At 40.3% G+C, this 15,268-nt stretch overlaps 1 protein-coding gene across 1 annotated transcript in view; it reads left to right on the plus strand.

The window, feature by feature from the left end:
• Nucleotides 1-14,145, plus strand: part of mmp15b (matrix metallopeptidase 15b) — a 45,332-nt gene extending 31,187 nt beyond the window's left edge. Inside the window, exons 8-10 of the mRNA XM_042484410.2 lie at nt 4,234-4,384; nt 6,911-7,029; nt 7,509-14,145. Of these exons, the coding sequence (XP_042340344.1) occupies nt 4,234-4,384; nt 6,911-7,029; nt 7,509-8,023 (785 nt within the window). The 3' untranslated portion in view covers nt 8,024-14,145. The remainder of the gene's footprint in view (nt 1-4,233; nt 4,385-6,910; nt 7,030-7,508) is intronic.
• The last annotated feature ends 1,123 nt before the right edge of the window (nt 14,146-15,268 follow it).

Consider the following 15,268-nt stretch of genomic DNA (forward strand, 5'->3'; position numbering starts at 1 on the left):
CAGTATGCAGGAAAGTAACATACAAACTTTGTCTCGCAGCACTGCTATGCTCAATGACAAACAACTCCAGTGTTTGGATTCAGTTTCCAGTGAAGCAATGCTGTTTACTCTTCTGTGCCAGTACACAATCAAAGTTAGATTCACAACATCTCACACAAGGTCTTACATACCGTATATAGCACAGGGTTCCTGCAGATCCTTAAAAAGTTTAAAAAGGCATTGATATAAAATAAGCCCTTAATTGGTATTAAAACGTGTTAAATTATTTTTTTCAAAAGTCTTATGAATCCTTTTCTCCTTTCCTTGACATTGCATTCTAAAAATTCAAAGAATTGGTAACATCTTTTTTTTTTTTTTTTACATAATTTAATAAATTCCTCTTTTTAAATTCATTCAAGCAGTTGAATCTCACATTGAAAAACACCAATGAAACTAGACACAATAAAGCAAATAGATACTTTTATGATAATATATTCATTTTCTGCCATGTGTTTCACTAACAAAAGGGTTTTTATTTCAACATTTGACGCAGATAATCAAACTTTTCCACTGGAAAAAAGAAATTTAATGTTTTACGTCATAATAAACATTGGGCAAAATGAAAATTCTCTTTCTTCAATTTTGGTTATTAAAAAGAACAGTCTAAAACTTCCCAGTGGCATTAAAAGAGCCTTTAAAAGTCTGAAATCTAACTTGCTTCTAGCTGCAGGAACACTCTAGCAACATGTCAGCCATTTAAGGTAAAAATATTCTTCTCATTTCCTCTCTGGAGATAAGATAATGCAATGCTCCAGTTATGGAGGGTTCATATCACTAGCATATGGAGCATAAATATACCCTTTTACATTATCTCCTGCATAGAAAAACCATCCACCATCTGGTTTCTTTTTTACAGCCTAAATACATTTATAATGCTCCATGGTCATTTCAAACCCCCATATCTTAATCCTGTCATATATTAACAATAAAACAGATTCTGGAACTTTTTTTTCATCTTCTTCAGATTATGTTGCAGATATACATCCCCCCACCTCCTCGAGAAAGTAAGTGCATAATGTATTCTACATGCAGAATATGAATCTTTTTTAGCACAGCTCATTATTTGTGCCGTGAGTCACTGAGAATAGTCTTAACGGTGGATAAAGTTGGTGAACAAAAAAAGAACCTAGTCTTTAATGCAGCCTGAGTCTGAGAGCTTCAGGCTTTTGGGGCAGCTGTTGATGAGGAGGATGATGTCATCGGCAAGCCTCTCAGTGTGACACTTGGCTGCAAGCCATTAGCAGAGAGAGAACAAGAGGAGTGAAAAGGAAGGAAAGAAAAAAAGGAGGGAAGGACTGGCAGACCTGAGAGAAGGATAGACAAAGGCAGACTTTTAAATGGATCAATCAGAATAGTCAATGACTGTTTCAGCATGAAGACAGCAATCCTTTCTCAATCTGAGTTTCTTTTTATCCGTTCTTGTTCCTGTGGCCCTTAGCAAAATGTGGGCAAGTGTTTTTTGTTCTTGAGAATGCTTTGTGAGCTTTGTCTTGTGTGATTTTTTAGATAGACAAGTATCACAGCATACATTTTCACATCCAATCAGCAGAAACATTGGAAAATAAAACCCACAACTACAGTCTCCTGTTCCCTGTGGGGGGACGTTATTATCGTCATTCCCTGCTGTTAGACACACCAACAGTAAACATATTCTACACTGACAATATAGTCAGTGTTAGGTGTGCTGGCTGGCTGAAAAGTTGTTCCCAAATTTAATTTAATTAAATTTTATTTAGATAATTAGCTGAGACATTTTTTCTGCGTCCGCGCCAGCAATAGCTGTGGTCGGAGGCATTATATTTGCTTGTTGTCTGTCTTATCATTCCATTCTTGTAAATGCAATGTCTCTGGAATACCATGAGGGAATTTCTTCAAATTTTTATTTATAAATTTATTTTATTTAAAAAATTAATATTAATAATATTCATTACAAAAAATAACAAATACAAACTAACTAACAAAACCACATAACCCACATATAGGAAAAAAAAGAAGAAAAGAAAAAAAAAGCCGGACATAGAGACAACCATGTTTATCCTATAACAGTAACAAAAAGGAAAAAATGCACACAACAGTGACTTAAGTTGCCAGATGGGAACATCAGTATCTCTAATTATCTGGCCCCAGGTACTCTTTCTTCAAATTTGGCAAAAACATTCTCTTGGACTCAAGGATGAAGGGTTAGATTTTGGTGGTCAAGGGTAAAAGGTCAAGGTCACTGTGACTTTGCATCAGTCTTATCCTTGTGAATGTGATATTTCAAGAACACCTTGAGGGTTTTTTGGGTTTTTTTGCACAAATGTCCAATTTGTGTCAACAATGAACTTAGATTTTGGTGTTCAAAGATCAAGGTCACCATAACCTTGTGTCCTTCACATTCATGTGAATATTTGAAGAGGCCTTGAGGAAATTTTTCCAAATTGGGCACAAATGTCAATGAACCGAGTTAAATTTGGTGGTTAGAGGTCAAAGTCAAGGTCACTATGCTTTACAAAGTCTGTTTTTCACCATAACTCAAGAATTCACATGTAATTAAGATATTTTACATTAATGGCTGGGAGGATAAATTGATGAAGTGATGCCATCTTATGTTCAAAAGTAAGTTAAGTTCACATTTCTGGCCATGACTCAGTGTCATATGTCAGGAACAGAAGGGCAGACATTTGGTCAGATACTGAAATGGTGACATGTTTTCACAGATATGGATGAAAAGTGTAAGTGTAATTTGACTGGTGTGTAAAGGCATACAACTGTGGGGCGGTAATTCTCGTGTAATTCTTGTTCTTGTTGACTTAAGTCTTCTTGTTCCTGTGAATGCTTTGTGAGCTGACTTGTGTGATTTTGAGATAGACACGTTTCACAGCATACATGTTACATTCAGTTAGTGGTAATGGTGAACAATAAAACCCACAACTATCACAGTTTACATTTGGAGGAAATTGTTATCGTCACTTCCCACTCTCTGTTGTGCAAAACTGGATTTTTCCAAGCGGCGAGCGTCAAGGCCAGAGTTTAGAGGCCAAGTTTAAAAACTCTAAGTCCATTCTATGGATGCTGAACTGTTATTTGCCAAATTTAATTTGGAGATTTTTAAGTGAAAAAAAAGTCAAAATTTGGCAGAATCATCCTATTGATTAATGCAAGTTAATTTATATTAATGAGGATGAATGGATGGATGCATAAAGGGCCTAATGGATTTTGGAAATATTAGACATAAAATATTGGTATTTATTAAAAATCTATTTTAAAATGATGTATCCACTCATCTTACACAGCTGTTGTATTATCCAGAGATTTCACAGCTGTCTTTATCCCAAACAAGCCCAACTGTAATAGAAACCAAAGTGTTTATCCCTTTAGAGAAACATCGGTTTCACAGCAGGAAGAAATCAGATCTGTAGGTCACTGAAGCGCTCCGGCGTAGTTATGGAAAGTCATGGAAATAAGTCATGGGATTTTACATCAGGGCTGAGCGCCGCAGGAACCCTGGGAAGCATTGCATCAACCTCTTGTTCTCTCCAGATGCTGAGTGTAGAGCTTTCATTTTAAACAAGGAGCAAAGGGGCCGGACGTGGGTGGGTGGATTGGTGGGTGTGGTGGTGGGGGAGAAAAGGGAGGGGAAAAGTGGAATTGAAGCCAAGAGGAGAGATGTAATGGTGCCAGGAGGAACGGAGTCCCCCTGTCTGACACAGTCAAACACAATAAAACCTTCCCTTCAGCGAGAAATCTGCTTCGGCCCGACATGAGACAAGGCGCTCCTAATGGATAATTACAAGCTAAACCAAAACTCCTTAGTCGATGATGAACTCATTTCTGCTGTGTTTCTTGATTGCTCGCCAGCAAATCATTATTGCTTTCATATAATTTACAAGTGTGTAAATGCTGGGTTGCTCTCTCTGATTGTCCCTATTGTTCTCTTTTTATTTCTCATTTAGTTTCAATTATTTGACATTTTCTGTGCCAGCAAATTAAAATGTGCGTGCATGAGCAGAGTGTGCACGGACACATCTGTTCTTGTGTCCGTGGACGTGTGTGTAATAAAGTGTACATGACATGTGCAGTATAATTGTGCGTGCTAACATTTTCCAGAGTCTATAAGGGCCGTGAGTGGGGCTGGATGAGGAATGTACAGATGTATGCACCATAAAGGATCATTAAGCACTTGTTCTCCTCTACTTGTCCTTTCCTCTCCAGCGAACAGATTCTGGCTTTTTAGGGAGGCTAACCTGGAGCAGGGCTATCCAATGGAGCTGGTTGATTATGGACAAGATATTCCGTACGACCGAATAGACACAGCCATCTGGTGGGAGCCGTCGGGCTACACTTACTTCTTCCAAGGAGACTGGTAACGTAGCCTTTAACCTGTCTACATCAATGTGAAATCCAGTGTCATTCACCTACTTCCCAGTTAGCCCTTTGAACTGGAGTGGCATCACTTTCACTGTGCTGCTTTTCAGACTCCTTTAGTATTAAAACCTTCAGAATGTGGGCAAATTGGTCCAATTTCTGTAACAATAAAAAAAAAAAAAAACATGGTAAAAAAAAAGCAATGAGACCTTAGCAAGAAATGTTCCACAAATTGCAATACATTTGTACTGTTTACTAATATTTGGTAAGTTTTGGGTCACAGTTTACTCTGTTTTCAAAGGGTTAATAAGTATATTATGTACTGGTATATCACTAGTTTGACCAGTTCTATGGCAGACTTTTACACATTAAGCTCGATCACAAAATTCAGAATGATTTGCATATGCCCAAATACATGGATGGCAGTCGTCATATTTATTTTATTTATTTATTTTGTAGCAATACTAGCAGTTTTGCTTTATGGAGGGGTGTGTTAGTTTGTCAGTCCAACACTTTTGCTTGACCAAGACCCCACAAAAGCTGCTCCCACTTACAGCAAGTCAAAAAAATCCAGAATCCAGATATATAGCACAGTAAACTTGGTTTACTGAAGTTACTAAAACTTAGAGATATAGATTTAACTCATCTTATTTTTAAGTTGCAACGTATTCACAAAATTAAGTAAATAAATTTAAATTTTAATTAAACTTAACAATTACATATAAAGTAAACCTAAATTAAGACTAATAGTTACATTTACCCACATTTTTTTCTAGTTTTTCTTTTTTTAAGTAGAATCAACTTGTCAGATTTTACAGTGATGTATGTATGAAAGATCAGCATTATGGTCGATGCTAGAATGGATGGTTTGGGACGGTGGATCCCAATGTGATTGACTTGAGTGCGAAGCGTTGTTCGTCCAATCATAGTGAACCAGTGTTTGGAAATCAGGAGCGCACTATTTCCCGGGAAAACAAAATGGCAAAGTGCACAGCTCCACATCCTGGGGTATGTGGACACTGGAGGAAAACCTGCAGAAGACCCTCGGCTGTGGGCGTGGGCCCCGCCGCACTCCGTCTGGTTTTTGGGCAGAGGAGCAGAACACAGTGCGGGTCAGTGGGGCTTGCTGGAGGCTACTAAGGGGCTGTGGGAGTCTGCCGGCTGAGAGTAAAGGCAGGGCCCCCGTTGCATACCGGATGAAGAGGCTGTCAGAGTGAGTGCATGGAGAGACAGGGCCCCGCAAAACATGTTAAAGAACCAGAGAGAGTGCAGGAGGTCTGCGGGGTCTGAGTCCCCGCTGTTGTCCTCACATCCCTGGATATGGAGCCTCCAGCATGCTCTGTGGGTCCTGGATCTGCTCTCACAGGCCGTGACTGCCTCTACAACCCACAGATGAAGAGTTTATAAAAAATGATGTTTTGTGATGAATTAAACAACCATCAGTGATAGCAGAAAAAAGCTTGTGTCTGTGGTCAAATTCAGCTAATGACCTAACAAGCAATCACAGCAGAGCGTCCCACCCCTCCCCTCAAAACAGTCCACTCTAATCACCAACCTGCCTTTATTCACATGGACAGCAGACACAGTGTCACGACTCTTTGATGCAAAGACAAACACTGCTCAGACTTTTGATTTCAAGACTGAAATGACTGAGATCACAGGAACAGTTTGTGCTCACAGCATTGCCCTGTGAGTATTAACCCTTTGAAACCTTGAGGGACATCACAAATTTAAAGCTTTAAACCCTAAGCAAATTGGTTAGATTTCTTTCAAAAACATGAGGAAAAAATCATCGGCAACATGGTAAGAAATGTTTCACAAATTACAAAAATATCGTAGATTTAAAAAATAAAAATAAAAGCTAGTGGAAAATGTCTTAAGATTTATTTTTTTTTTAAATCTTAGGACAACTATATTATAATTAGCATAATTACATATTTAAAGTTATATTATGTTATGTTAAAATTAAGGGTTTTTTAAACACTTTTCAAAGTCTTGTTTGCCTTTTTTGATGTTTACTTTCCCTTTTTTTGGTTGGTTGTTTTTTTTTTTTTTTTTACTGATTTTCTTGTACATTTTTACTAATATCTTGCAAATTTGTGAGTCATTGAATCTTTTGTTGCTAAGTGTTTTCTTCATGTTTTTAAAATAAATCAAGCCAGTTTTCTGCGGTGACAAAGGGTTAAGCTATACTAGATGTATAGCAGCAGCTGCATTTGTTCAGCTCTTTGTTAACAATGTTAGAAAGTTCTCTGAACAGTACGAGCTGCTGTAGAGCAGAAATAACTCAAGTGTATGAAGGGCTAACATATCTGAGAAAATACTCATTGGAAAATAATTACACTGTAGGTCTGAGAATTTGATAAACTCACTAAGCACAGTTTGACTGGCCGACTTTATTCAGGTTTAATAGTGCATTTACACGCAGACAGATTTGAATGTTCTGGGGAAATTTTACTCTTCACAAGTCTGCTATATTCTTGTTCGGACAGTTAAAAAACATCTTCTTTGTCACTGGCCACAGGTACTGGCGCTTCAACGAGCAGTCCCGCTTGGCTGACCGAGGTTACCCGAAACCAATCAGCGTCTGGGGATCATCAGTGCCCTCCTCGCCCAAGGGGGCCTTCCTCAGCGACGATGGAGGTGAGCTGAGACAAGAATAGTGGCTTCTCTGTGTGTGTGTGTGTGTGTGTGTGTGTGTGTGTGTGTGTGTGTGTGTGTGTGTGTGTGTTTGTGTGTGTGTGTGTGTGTGTGTGTGTGTGTGTGTGTGTGTGTGTGTGTGTGTGTGTGTGTGTGTATTTGAGCCTGAATGTGAAGAGTCTTTTGATTTGCTGTATTTGGTTAGAGTGAAAATAGAGAGGACGGATCCAGTCTCCAAGAGTGTTTTTTATTGAATGGAAACATTTTTACATTTATACATGAAAATGTTTTGAATAAATAATCAATTTGATATTTTATAGGAGTAGTATAGGAGTAATACCTCGCTAAATAATGAAAGTGGCATCAATCTTCTCATCAAAGTCTTGATAAGAGTTTGAGAAAATGTCGAAATGTTGCTTTAAACTGTACGTCTTCAGATCGTTGTGTTTGCTGACGTCGTCTGCTCTCCTTGCCTTCTCTAGCTTACACCTACTTCTACAAGGGTTCCAAGTACTGGAAATTTGACAACCACCGCATGAAGAGCGAACCAGGCTACCCCAAGTCCATCCTGAAAGACTTCATGGGCTGCAGCGTGGACCTGGACCCAGACAGAGACACAGACACGGACTCAGGACGCAAATACCCAGATGTGAACCGCCCACCGTTCAACCCGGACGTGAACGGACGGGATGGCGACAAGGGCAAGGACCGAGAGGGAACGGATCGAGGCGGAACAGACAAAGATACAGGTAAAGGGTCGGATGACAAAGACGAAGACTACCGCGAGGGCCACGAGGAAGACACCAACGAGGTGGACGTGGTGCTGAAGGTGGACGACAGCGAGGAGCGGACCATGAACATCCTGATGGTAACCATCCCACTGGTCCTGGTGCTGTGCATCCTGGGACTGATCTATGCCATCATAAACACGCTGCAGAGCAAAGGGGCGCCGCGACTGCTGGTGCACTGCAAGCGCTCACTGCAGGACTGGGTCTGACCCTCTACATTAGGGGGACACTGAACTTTGAACTTCAATTGAAATCTTAGACACCACCACCCGTCCTCTAATCCATCCCTCCTCCATCTGTCTCACGTCTCTGTGCTCAGTGGCTCCTGCAGCTCTTGTGGTAGAAGATCCAATACTGTACTGACACACACACACACACACACACACACATACACCACCCTAACCTCCTCTGCCTCCCATGGTGCTCTACAATGCGTTGACTGTAGTCTATTTATATGAGAGAAGTTTGCACATTGTTTTTTTTTCATGTTTTTGTTTTGGTTCATTTTGTGTGATTATTTGTTGTTATTATTATTATTATTTCTAAACCAGGAATTCCCTTCTATTCTGCCCGCACCGCCTTCCTCCGCCCTCTAATCTCAGTAGAGGCTTTGTGCTCTCCGATAACTTGACATCTGCTTTTGCTATCTCACTTGCAACAAAAGAAAGAAATGCAAAGGGTCTGAAAAGACAGAGTGATTTATAGACGGACCACTGTGCTTCTAGCAGGGCTCGGTAGTGATCCTCCCTCCTTATCTCCTTTTTCTTCTTCTTCCTTTGCTCTGCAGTACAGAGTGTCATGTGGTGGGAGGTGACTTAGAGAGAAACAGGCTTTTAGTCACAACAGACTTGTCACTGTAGTTGACATTAAGAGGTATTTTGAGGCCTGCCTTGAGCCCAAATATTACCCTCCCTTTGACTCCCTCTGACAGTGATGAGGCTTCGGCTGTTTCGCAGTCGTTGTCATACAAACACCACTTTGGTTTTAAAGAATATGTGCATTTTTACTACAATTTAGATCTTATTTTTAACCCTTTGAAACTTGGATCGCCTTCAGTTTTCCTGTGTTGAATTCAGACTTATTTCACAAGAATTTTAACCCTTGAGACGAGAGCAAATTGGTTTAAAAAAAAAAAAAAAACAGGGAAAAAAGACAATCAGCAACACTAAATGTCCTGTAAATTGCAAAGAAAGGGGGAAAAAAGGAAACTTTAGCCAGGGAAGCTGTTTCCCCATGCCTCCAGTTTTTAAGAAAAAGATCAATGTTATATTATCACATAGAAACTGTGGCTTTAAAAATAAGGACTGACTTGTTTTCCTTCTTTATCTTGTGCTCACACAGTCAGACAATGGGTCCACCGTCTTTCTTTTCCTTATTTGGAAACCCTTTAAAGACCTCCTTGGCTGAAAGGGTTCAGACTTTACAGGGGATCTCTTCCCTTAACTTTCATTTATGTGGCTAATTCTGTGAGCTTCCTCTCAGTCAACAATAAGACCTTTTCTTTGTGCAAGAGAAGAGACGGACTAATGGTTAATTTAAAGAGTCAGCTCACTGTGAAATAACACAAGAGAGGGAGCATTCATTGCGTCTGTTTGTGTGTATGTGTGTGTGTGTGCGTGACATAAAACAAGGGAGAAACAAAGCAAAGCCGCAGCCTTTAACTCCAGAACAGGATGGAGCACTATAAGTGTAACACAGCAGTGGCCGGGTGCAGCTAATGTACCGTGCAATTTGTAATGGACTTTTTACTGTTAGTGTTTTTCTAAAAGGACAATTTGAGAGACTTTACAGATGACCTGCGGTCTATCTGCTGTAAATATATAAAACAAAGCTGGAAGCATCGGGGTGGGCTCAGGCCAGGCAAGCTCATGTGAACAAAGACTAATCCTCTTCATTAAAAAACAGCAGGTGTGTGCGAATGCTGTTAACCTCCGCGACCCCGAAACTAAACCTTGAACTCCCAGAACCAAAACACTCCCCGCTCCCTTTTCATCTCACAAGAACAGAGATGGGAAAAAAAGGTACAGAAAATGTCAATATGAACTACTTACTGTATCAGTTTAAAAAAAATGTTGTATTCAGTATGTGTTGTATTTTTCCAGGCAGTCAATGATTTCTATTAATCTTTGTAGAATATAAAAGTAAGAGACTATAAAAATGCAAAAATAATTCACTTGGATGAATGAGGCACCTCAAGCAAGTTTTTTAGAGTTTGCTTTCTGATATTTATATTGGAAGAAAATTAATGAACGCCAATGGCTGCCATTGAAACGCACTGAAAAATCTAAAAAAAAACAAAAAAACCCAAACAGAGTTTGCAAAAACAGTTGCTGTAAAATAGTCCCCACATTGTTAAAACATTGTTAAATAGTAGTTAAGAGTCTACGGTATGTTATCCTGAAAAAAATTTCTTTTTTTTATCTCAAAAGAAGTAAAACAATATTGCTGTTAACCCCTTGCAACCCCTAAACTAAACCTTGAACTCCTGAAAACCAAAACACTCCCTGGGCCCTTTTCATCTTGCAAGAACAGAGATGGGGAAAAAGGGTACAGAAAAATGTCCATCTGAACTCTGTCAGTTTTAAAAGATGTTGAACTTTGGCTGCTATTTTTACTGTTAATTTTTATAGCCTTTGATTTTCATTTATTTTCGCAGAATATGAAAAATATCTTGTTAAAACAAGATTTTTTTTAAAGATATTTATTTATAACAAGAAACATTTCTTGTTATAACATTAAAAAAAATCTTGCTATAACGTGAAAATTTCTTGTGAAAATGTGAAAAATATTTTGTTGTAACAAGAAACTTTTCATGTTATGACCTGATACTGGTCAGGTTTTGTTTTTTGTGGGGTTTTTTCTGGCCTGGCAGTTCTACGCTACGGTAGGCAAAGGGGCTACAGCTTGTTTTTTAGATTTGTTTTTCTCAAAAGAAGCAAAACAACGTAAATCAAAGACAAGCAAATTTTCTGACCCATTTGAGAATACATTTTTTTAAGAATTTCTCAGGTCAGATGAAATTAACCTTATTCTTGTGAAATATTTTCAAAATACTCAATAAGTGTAGCAGCAGCGGGAAACATGAAATCATCTCATCATCACTAGTTGTTCAATAAAAAGTCGATTTTAAGTCAACAAAGCAGCCTGAAACAAGAGAGTGTGCGGGGCTTTAGAGTGCCACTTCAAATATGAATGGGAGGAAAGCTTATCTGAGAAGTAAGCTGCCAATCTGACCAGAGGGGGCTGAGCTCAGCCGGCTCAGGTTACAGATGTGGACGGGGAGGGTGAGGAGAGACTGGATTTCTTGTGGTTGAGACAAGTGAAAAGAGGGGGAGGGGCAGGCTGATCTCTTCTCCCTGAGCTTTCAAAGTTTGGATCTCAACAATAAGGAGGGGTAAAAGAGAGAGAGGACTTTGATGGCTCTATCCTACTGGCAATGGCTCATGTGACCCAGATTCTCCTCTTAGCTCAAGAGTAGCCCTGGTCAAAGAGGAAACTTTAGCTTCCAGTGGGCCACAGATCTTTTGAAAGAAGTGCTTTGCATGTGAATCTACCCATTTTGCATCCCTCACAAACAACCGTGCTTGTGAGGGATGCAAAAAAACAAGCATCCGTGCTTCATCCGTCTCTCTTTTAGCGCCACATGTCGACAGGCGGATACCTCCAGCGAGGTGCAGACAGGCTGAGGTGAGACACCTAACGCAGGCAAAGCTAACAGGACACTCACTGACGGGAAGAAAAAGGAAGACGCATAATCAGCCGTCACCAGAAGTCTGGAGATTGATCTGTGGCCGGTCAATAGCGGTTGCCAGGAAACGGTGTCCTGTGTCCATCGCTCACCTCCTCGCCATCAGAGGTTGGGTTGAAGAGTGGGGGGGTGGTTGGCGGACGTAGCTAATCAGCGTTAAAAGCACCCCCTCCAACCACCTCCCCCTCTGCTCCCTCTATCCTCTCCTGTCCTGTTCTTCCTGCAGGCACATCAATGAGCGCTCAGACAGCCCGGTGTCTGGACAGGCTCAGAAAATGTCGACTCACTGCACTCGACGCAGCATTTGTACGCGCTCTTCTTGTTTATCAACCCTCCTTTTCTCCTCTGTAACCTCGGGACAGCGAATCTATAGGGAGTGAACCACTTAAAAAAAAAAAAAAATAACCACTTGAAAGTTGAAAAAAGTCTTTAACTTGAAATCACAGTTTGTGCGATTCAGCAGTTTGAGAGATTCTCTGCGGTTTGATGCTCATTGTCTCCGCACGGCTAGAAGCAGTGACAGGTTTTCCAACGCGGCTGATTGATGCGTGTTTGTGTGTGTGTCGAGGTGTTCACTTAATCAGCTCTGCTCTCCATAAGCGAGGCCTGTGTTCTGACTGTAAATCTCCCACACTCTCTCTCCCCCTCCACATACTCAGCCCAGCCCTGTAAGCCCGAGGGGATCATAATAACAACAATGGCCTTCTCTCTCACACACACACACTCTCTTTCTCCTCCCCCTATTTTCTCTCTCCCTCATACACACACAAACACATTATTGTCTTCCCCAACATCACCTTCCTCTCTCTCCTCCTCCACCCCCTTTAGGAAACTAGTCCAGTCCAAGGTCCAGCCTCACACAGCAGACGTCTGTTTTTAGAACCTTGTTCAGCAACATTTAACACTGTGGAGGGATTCACTAAAGAAAACACTGTACCTGTTTGGTTTGTTGAACGCAGCAACATGGTGTCACTTTGGGTTCAAAGTTGCAAAGTTGTTTTTTTTTTGTTTTTTTTATGTTAATACCCCGTTCATTTTGAAGTTCCAACACTCTCACTCCCAGCTTGTCAAATACTTGGTCAGTTGCCTGTGATAATATGTCGCACTAGATGCCCCTCCTGTGTCAGTCTTGGACATTTAGGGATGGCTTGTCAATTAATACTCGTAACATGCAATGTCAGGCAAATTAATGTGATTTATTCCAAAAAACATGGAGAAAAAAAGGCATGAGCAACTGATCCAAAGGTTAGCAAGAAATCAGTAAAAAAAGTACAAGAAAATTACATAACAAAAAAACAAAACAACTGCAGTTGCCCTAAGCAACAACAAATGCCACTGCCCAGGTAGTCTCATACCACTGCTAAAAAAGTATTTCTGTGCTTTTTGACACCAACGGGCCCCTGACCAAGTGAAGACATTTGACAAACAGGAAGTGAGACCTGGTTAGAAGCACAGGTGCAAAGACGCAAAGTTAAGGCGAGGTCGGGGAATGCTGAGCTTGTCTGAGCTTTCATCTCTCTCAGGATGTGTTTCTGTAAACACTGCATGCTAAGCACTCCTCATTCAACCCTGCTCTTAAGGCTCTGAACATTTTTTTTGTCTTTTATTTTAATGAACATCTCCACACTCACTCAGAAGGCAGGTCTTCTCTCTGTGCACATTTTGTGTTTCCTGTGGTCATCGTGTATCCCTGCACTTCCTTATAACCACAAGCTTCAAAGTCATTGCATCAGCCCTGTGCAAAGTCTGAACTCTACTGGGAGAAACCAGATCAATAAATAACAGACTGAACAGATCAAAGAAGGAAAAAAAAGACTGACAGTACGACTGGGTCTCTGTTTCACCCGGGTCACCCCTGTGGCTTAATTATGGCTCAAACCCAAAGGATCGTGGGTTGTCCAGATGCTTCTCTCTTTTCCCAGAGTGCATCTCACCTTGCTCATTGACCCCCATCCACTCTGAAGCCACTCATTTTAAATGACCACTCGACTCCTCGCCGCTGCGGATGAGACGGAAAAGATGGCTGACAAGTGACTTTCAGCTTATGTGTCGCGGCTTTGCCCTGGAACGAGTGCAGCTCTCGTGGTGCTTCACGCAGGCATCCGAACTGTTGAGCAGCCCACTCAAGAAAAGTGTTCATCCACTGACTGCAGCTACAATAGACAGTAGATTTTGTTGGATTCAGACGATTCTGTGCTGATCATTGATAGTAGAAATATCTCACAATAGGCCTCTCTTCTTTACTACCTGAGTAATGGTTCAGTGACTTTCTGAAAAACAAAAATGGAAAAAAAAGAAAGCAGCAGTCGATCAAAACTGATTAGATTTTTGTTTGTCTGGTAATTTTTATTTTTAATTTTGATTTTATTTGTGCTTTTTTTTCTCTCCAAACTTGATAGGATATTTTTTTTGTGAATAACATTCCAATTAGTTTTTTTTTGATTGGTTGTTAGTGGGTTTTTTTCTCTGTAGAAAATGTAAAATTTTATACATTTGTGTTGTTGTGTGTTTACCTCTAGTTGAGTGTGTTAACAAGCCATGCTGGACATGTACACATTAAAAATTGCTCTGAAAATATGAAAAGTGGAGTTTTTTATTTTTATTTTTTAATTATGTTTTGTGCTTTCTGAAGTATCTGAAGACAATACAGTTACAATTCTGCACGCACATACAGTACACACACTCTTCCTGCGGTGAGGTCACTGTCCATAGGGCCTTGCTTCCTGTCTCACACGGGACAGGCAGCACAGCGGGCTGAGATGTTGAGAGAGAGAGAGGGGGTCTGGCTGATTGCCAGGAAGCCACATGAGCAGGGAGGAAGTTAGCGAGCAGCTTGTAGAGCCTGTAAGAAAGCGACAGAGCCATACTGTCATCGCAGAGAGGAAATTCATTGTTCACAGCACCACAAGGCTTTTTTTATGATGGATTTTATCCAAACACCAAAATTACAGAACAGAGACTGACGGCTGCCTTTAATGAGATGTTTTTGGGAATAAGTAGCTGCCAAGACTGAAAATGAAGCGACACCTACTCACATCCTGTGGTGGGTGTAATTGGCCAAAATTGACACCAAATGATAGTTATTTTGTTCTCATCAGAGTCCTCGTGATCAATTTTTGAGGCTATCTGAGGACTGAAAGCCTTTAAAAAGAAGGCACTTATCAGTAGGATGAGACAGAGGAAACAAGACATGCTGGAGACATCTCTTAATGTCTGTCTCGCCCTTGGTGAAATATCTCACCAGACAGTGGATGGATAGTTGATATATAGTAAATAAAATTAGCCCCTAGAATAGGAATCCTAACTATATGTTGTAAATAGATCCCATAAAAATCAAGCATAAATTAGTCCATTCCTGAATATTTTGCGGTGTCCCTTCCCTGTCAGAACTATACCCACTTTTTTTTTTTTTTTAAGTAAACTTTAGTCAAACAGGAGTGTATATGCAGACCAGTATGCTGCAGCTTATTGTCCACAAAATATTTGATTCCAACCATGATCCCGTCTCACAGTCCAAGCATGGGCCAGGCGCTCATATTTTTTCCATGCGATACCAAAGTACGGCAAAATAATATAATTTTGGTTTTTGAACCAGCATAATTTTAACAACTCTGGGACAGCACAAAGGTTGTAAAACATGTTGTAAACATGACATTGGCAAACATGTTAGGAAAAAGTTGCCTTTTTACATGTTCAGAAAACACAA

The sequence above is a fragment of the Plectropomus leopardus genome, chromosome 1 (assembly GCF_026936395.1).
Source record: "Plectropomus leopardus strain MGB_pleo_1.0 chromosome 1, ASM2693639v1, whole genome shotgun sequence".
NCBI classification, from domain to species: domain Eukaryota; kingdom Metazoa; phylum Chordata; class Actinopteri; order Perciformes; family Serranidae; genus Plectropomus; species Plectropomus leopardus.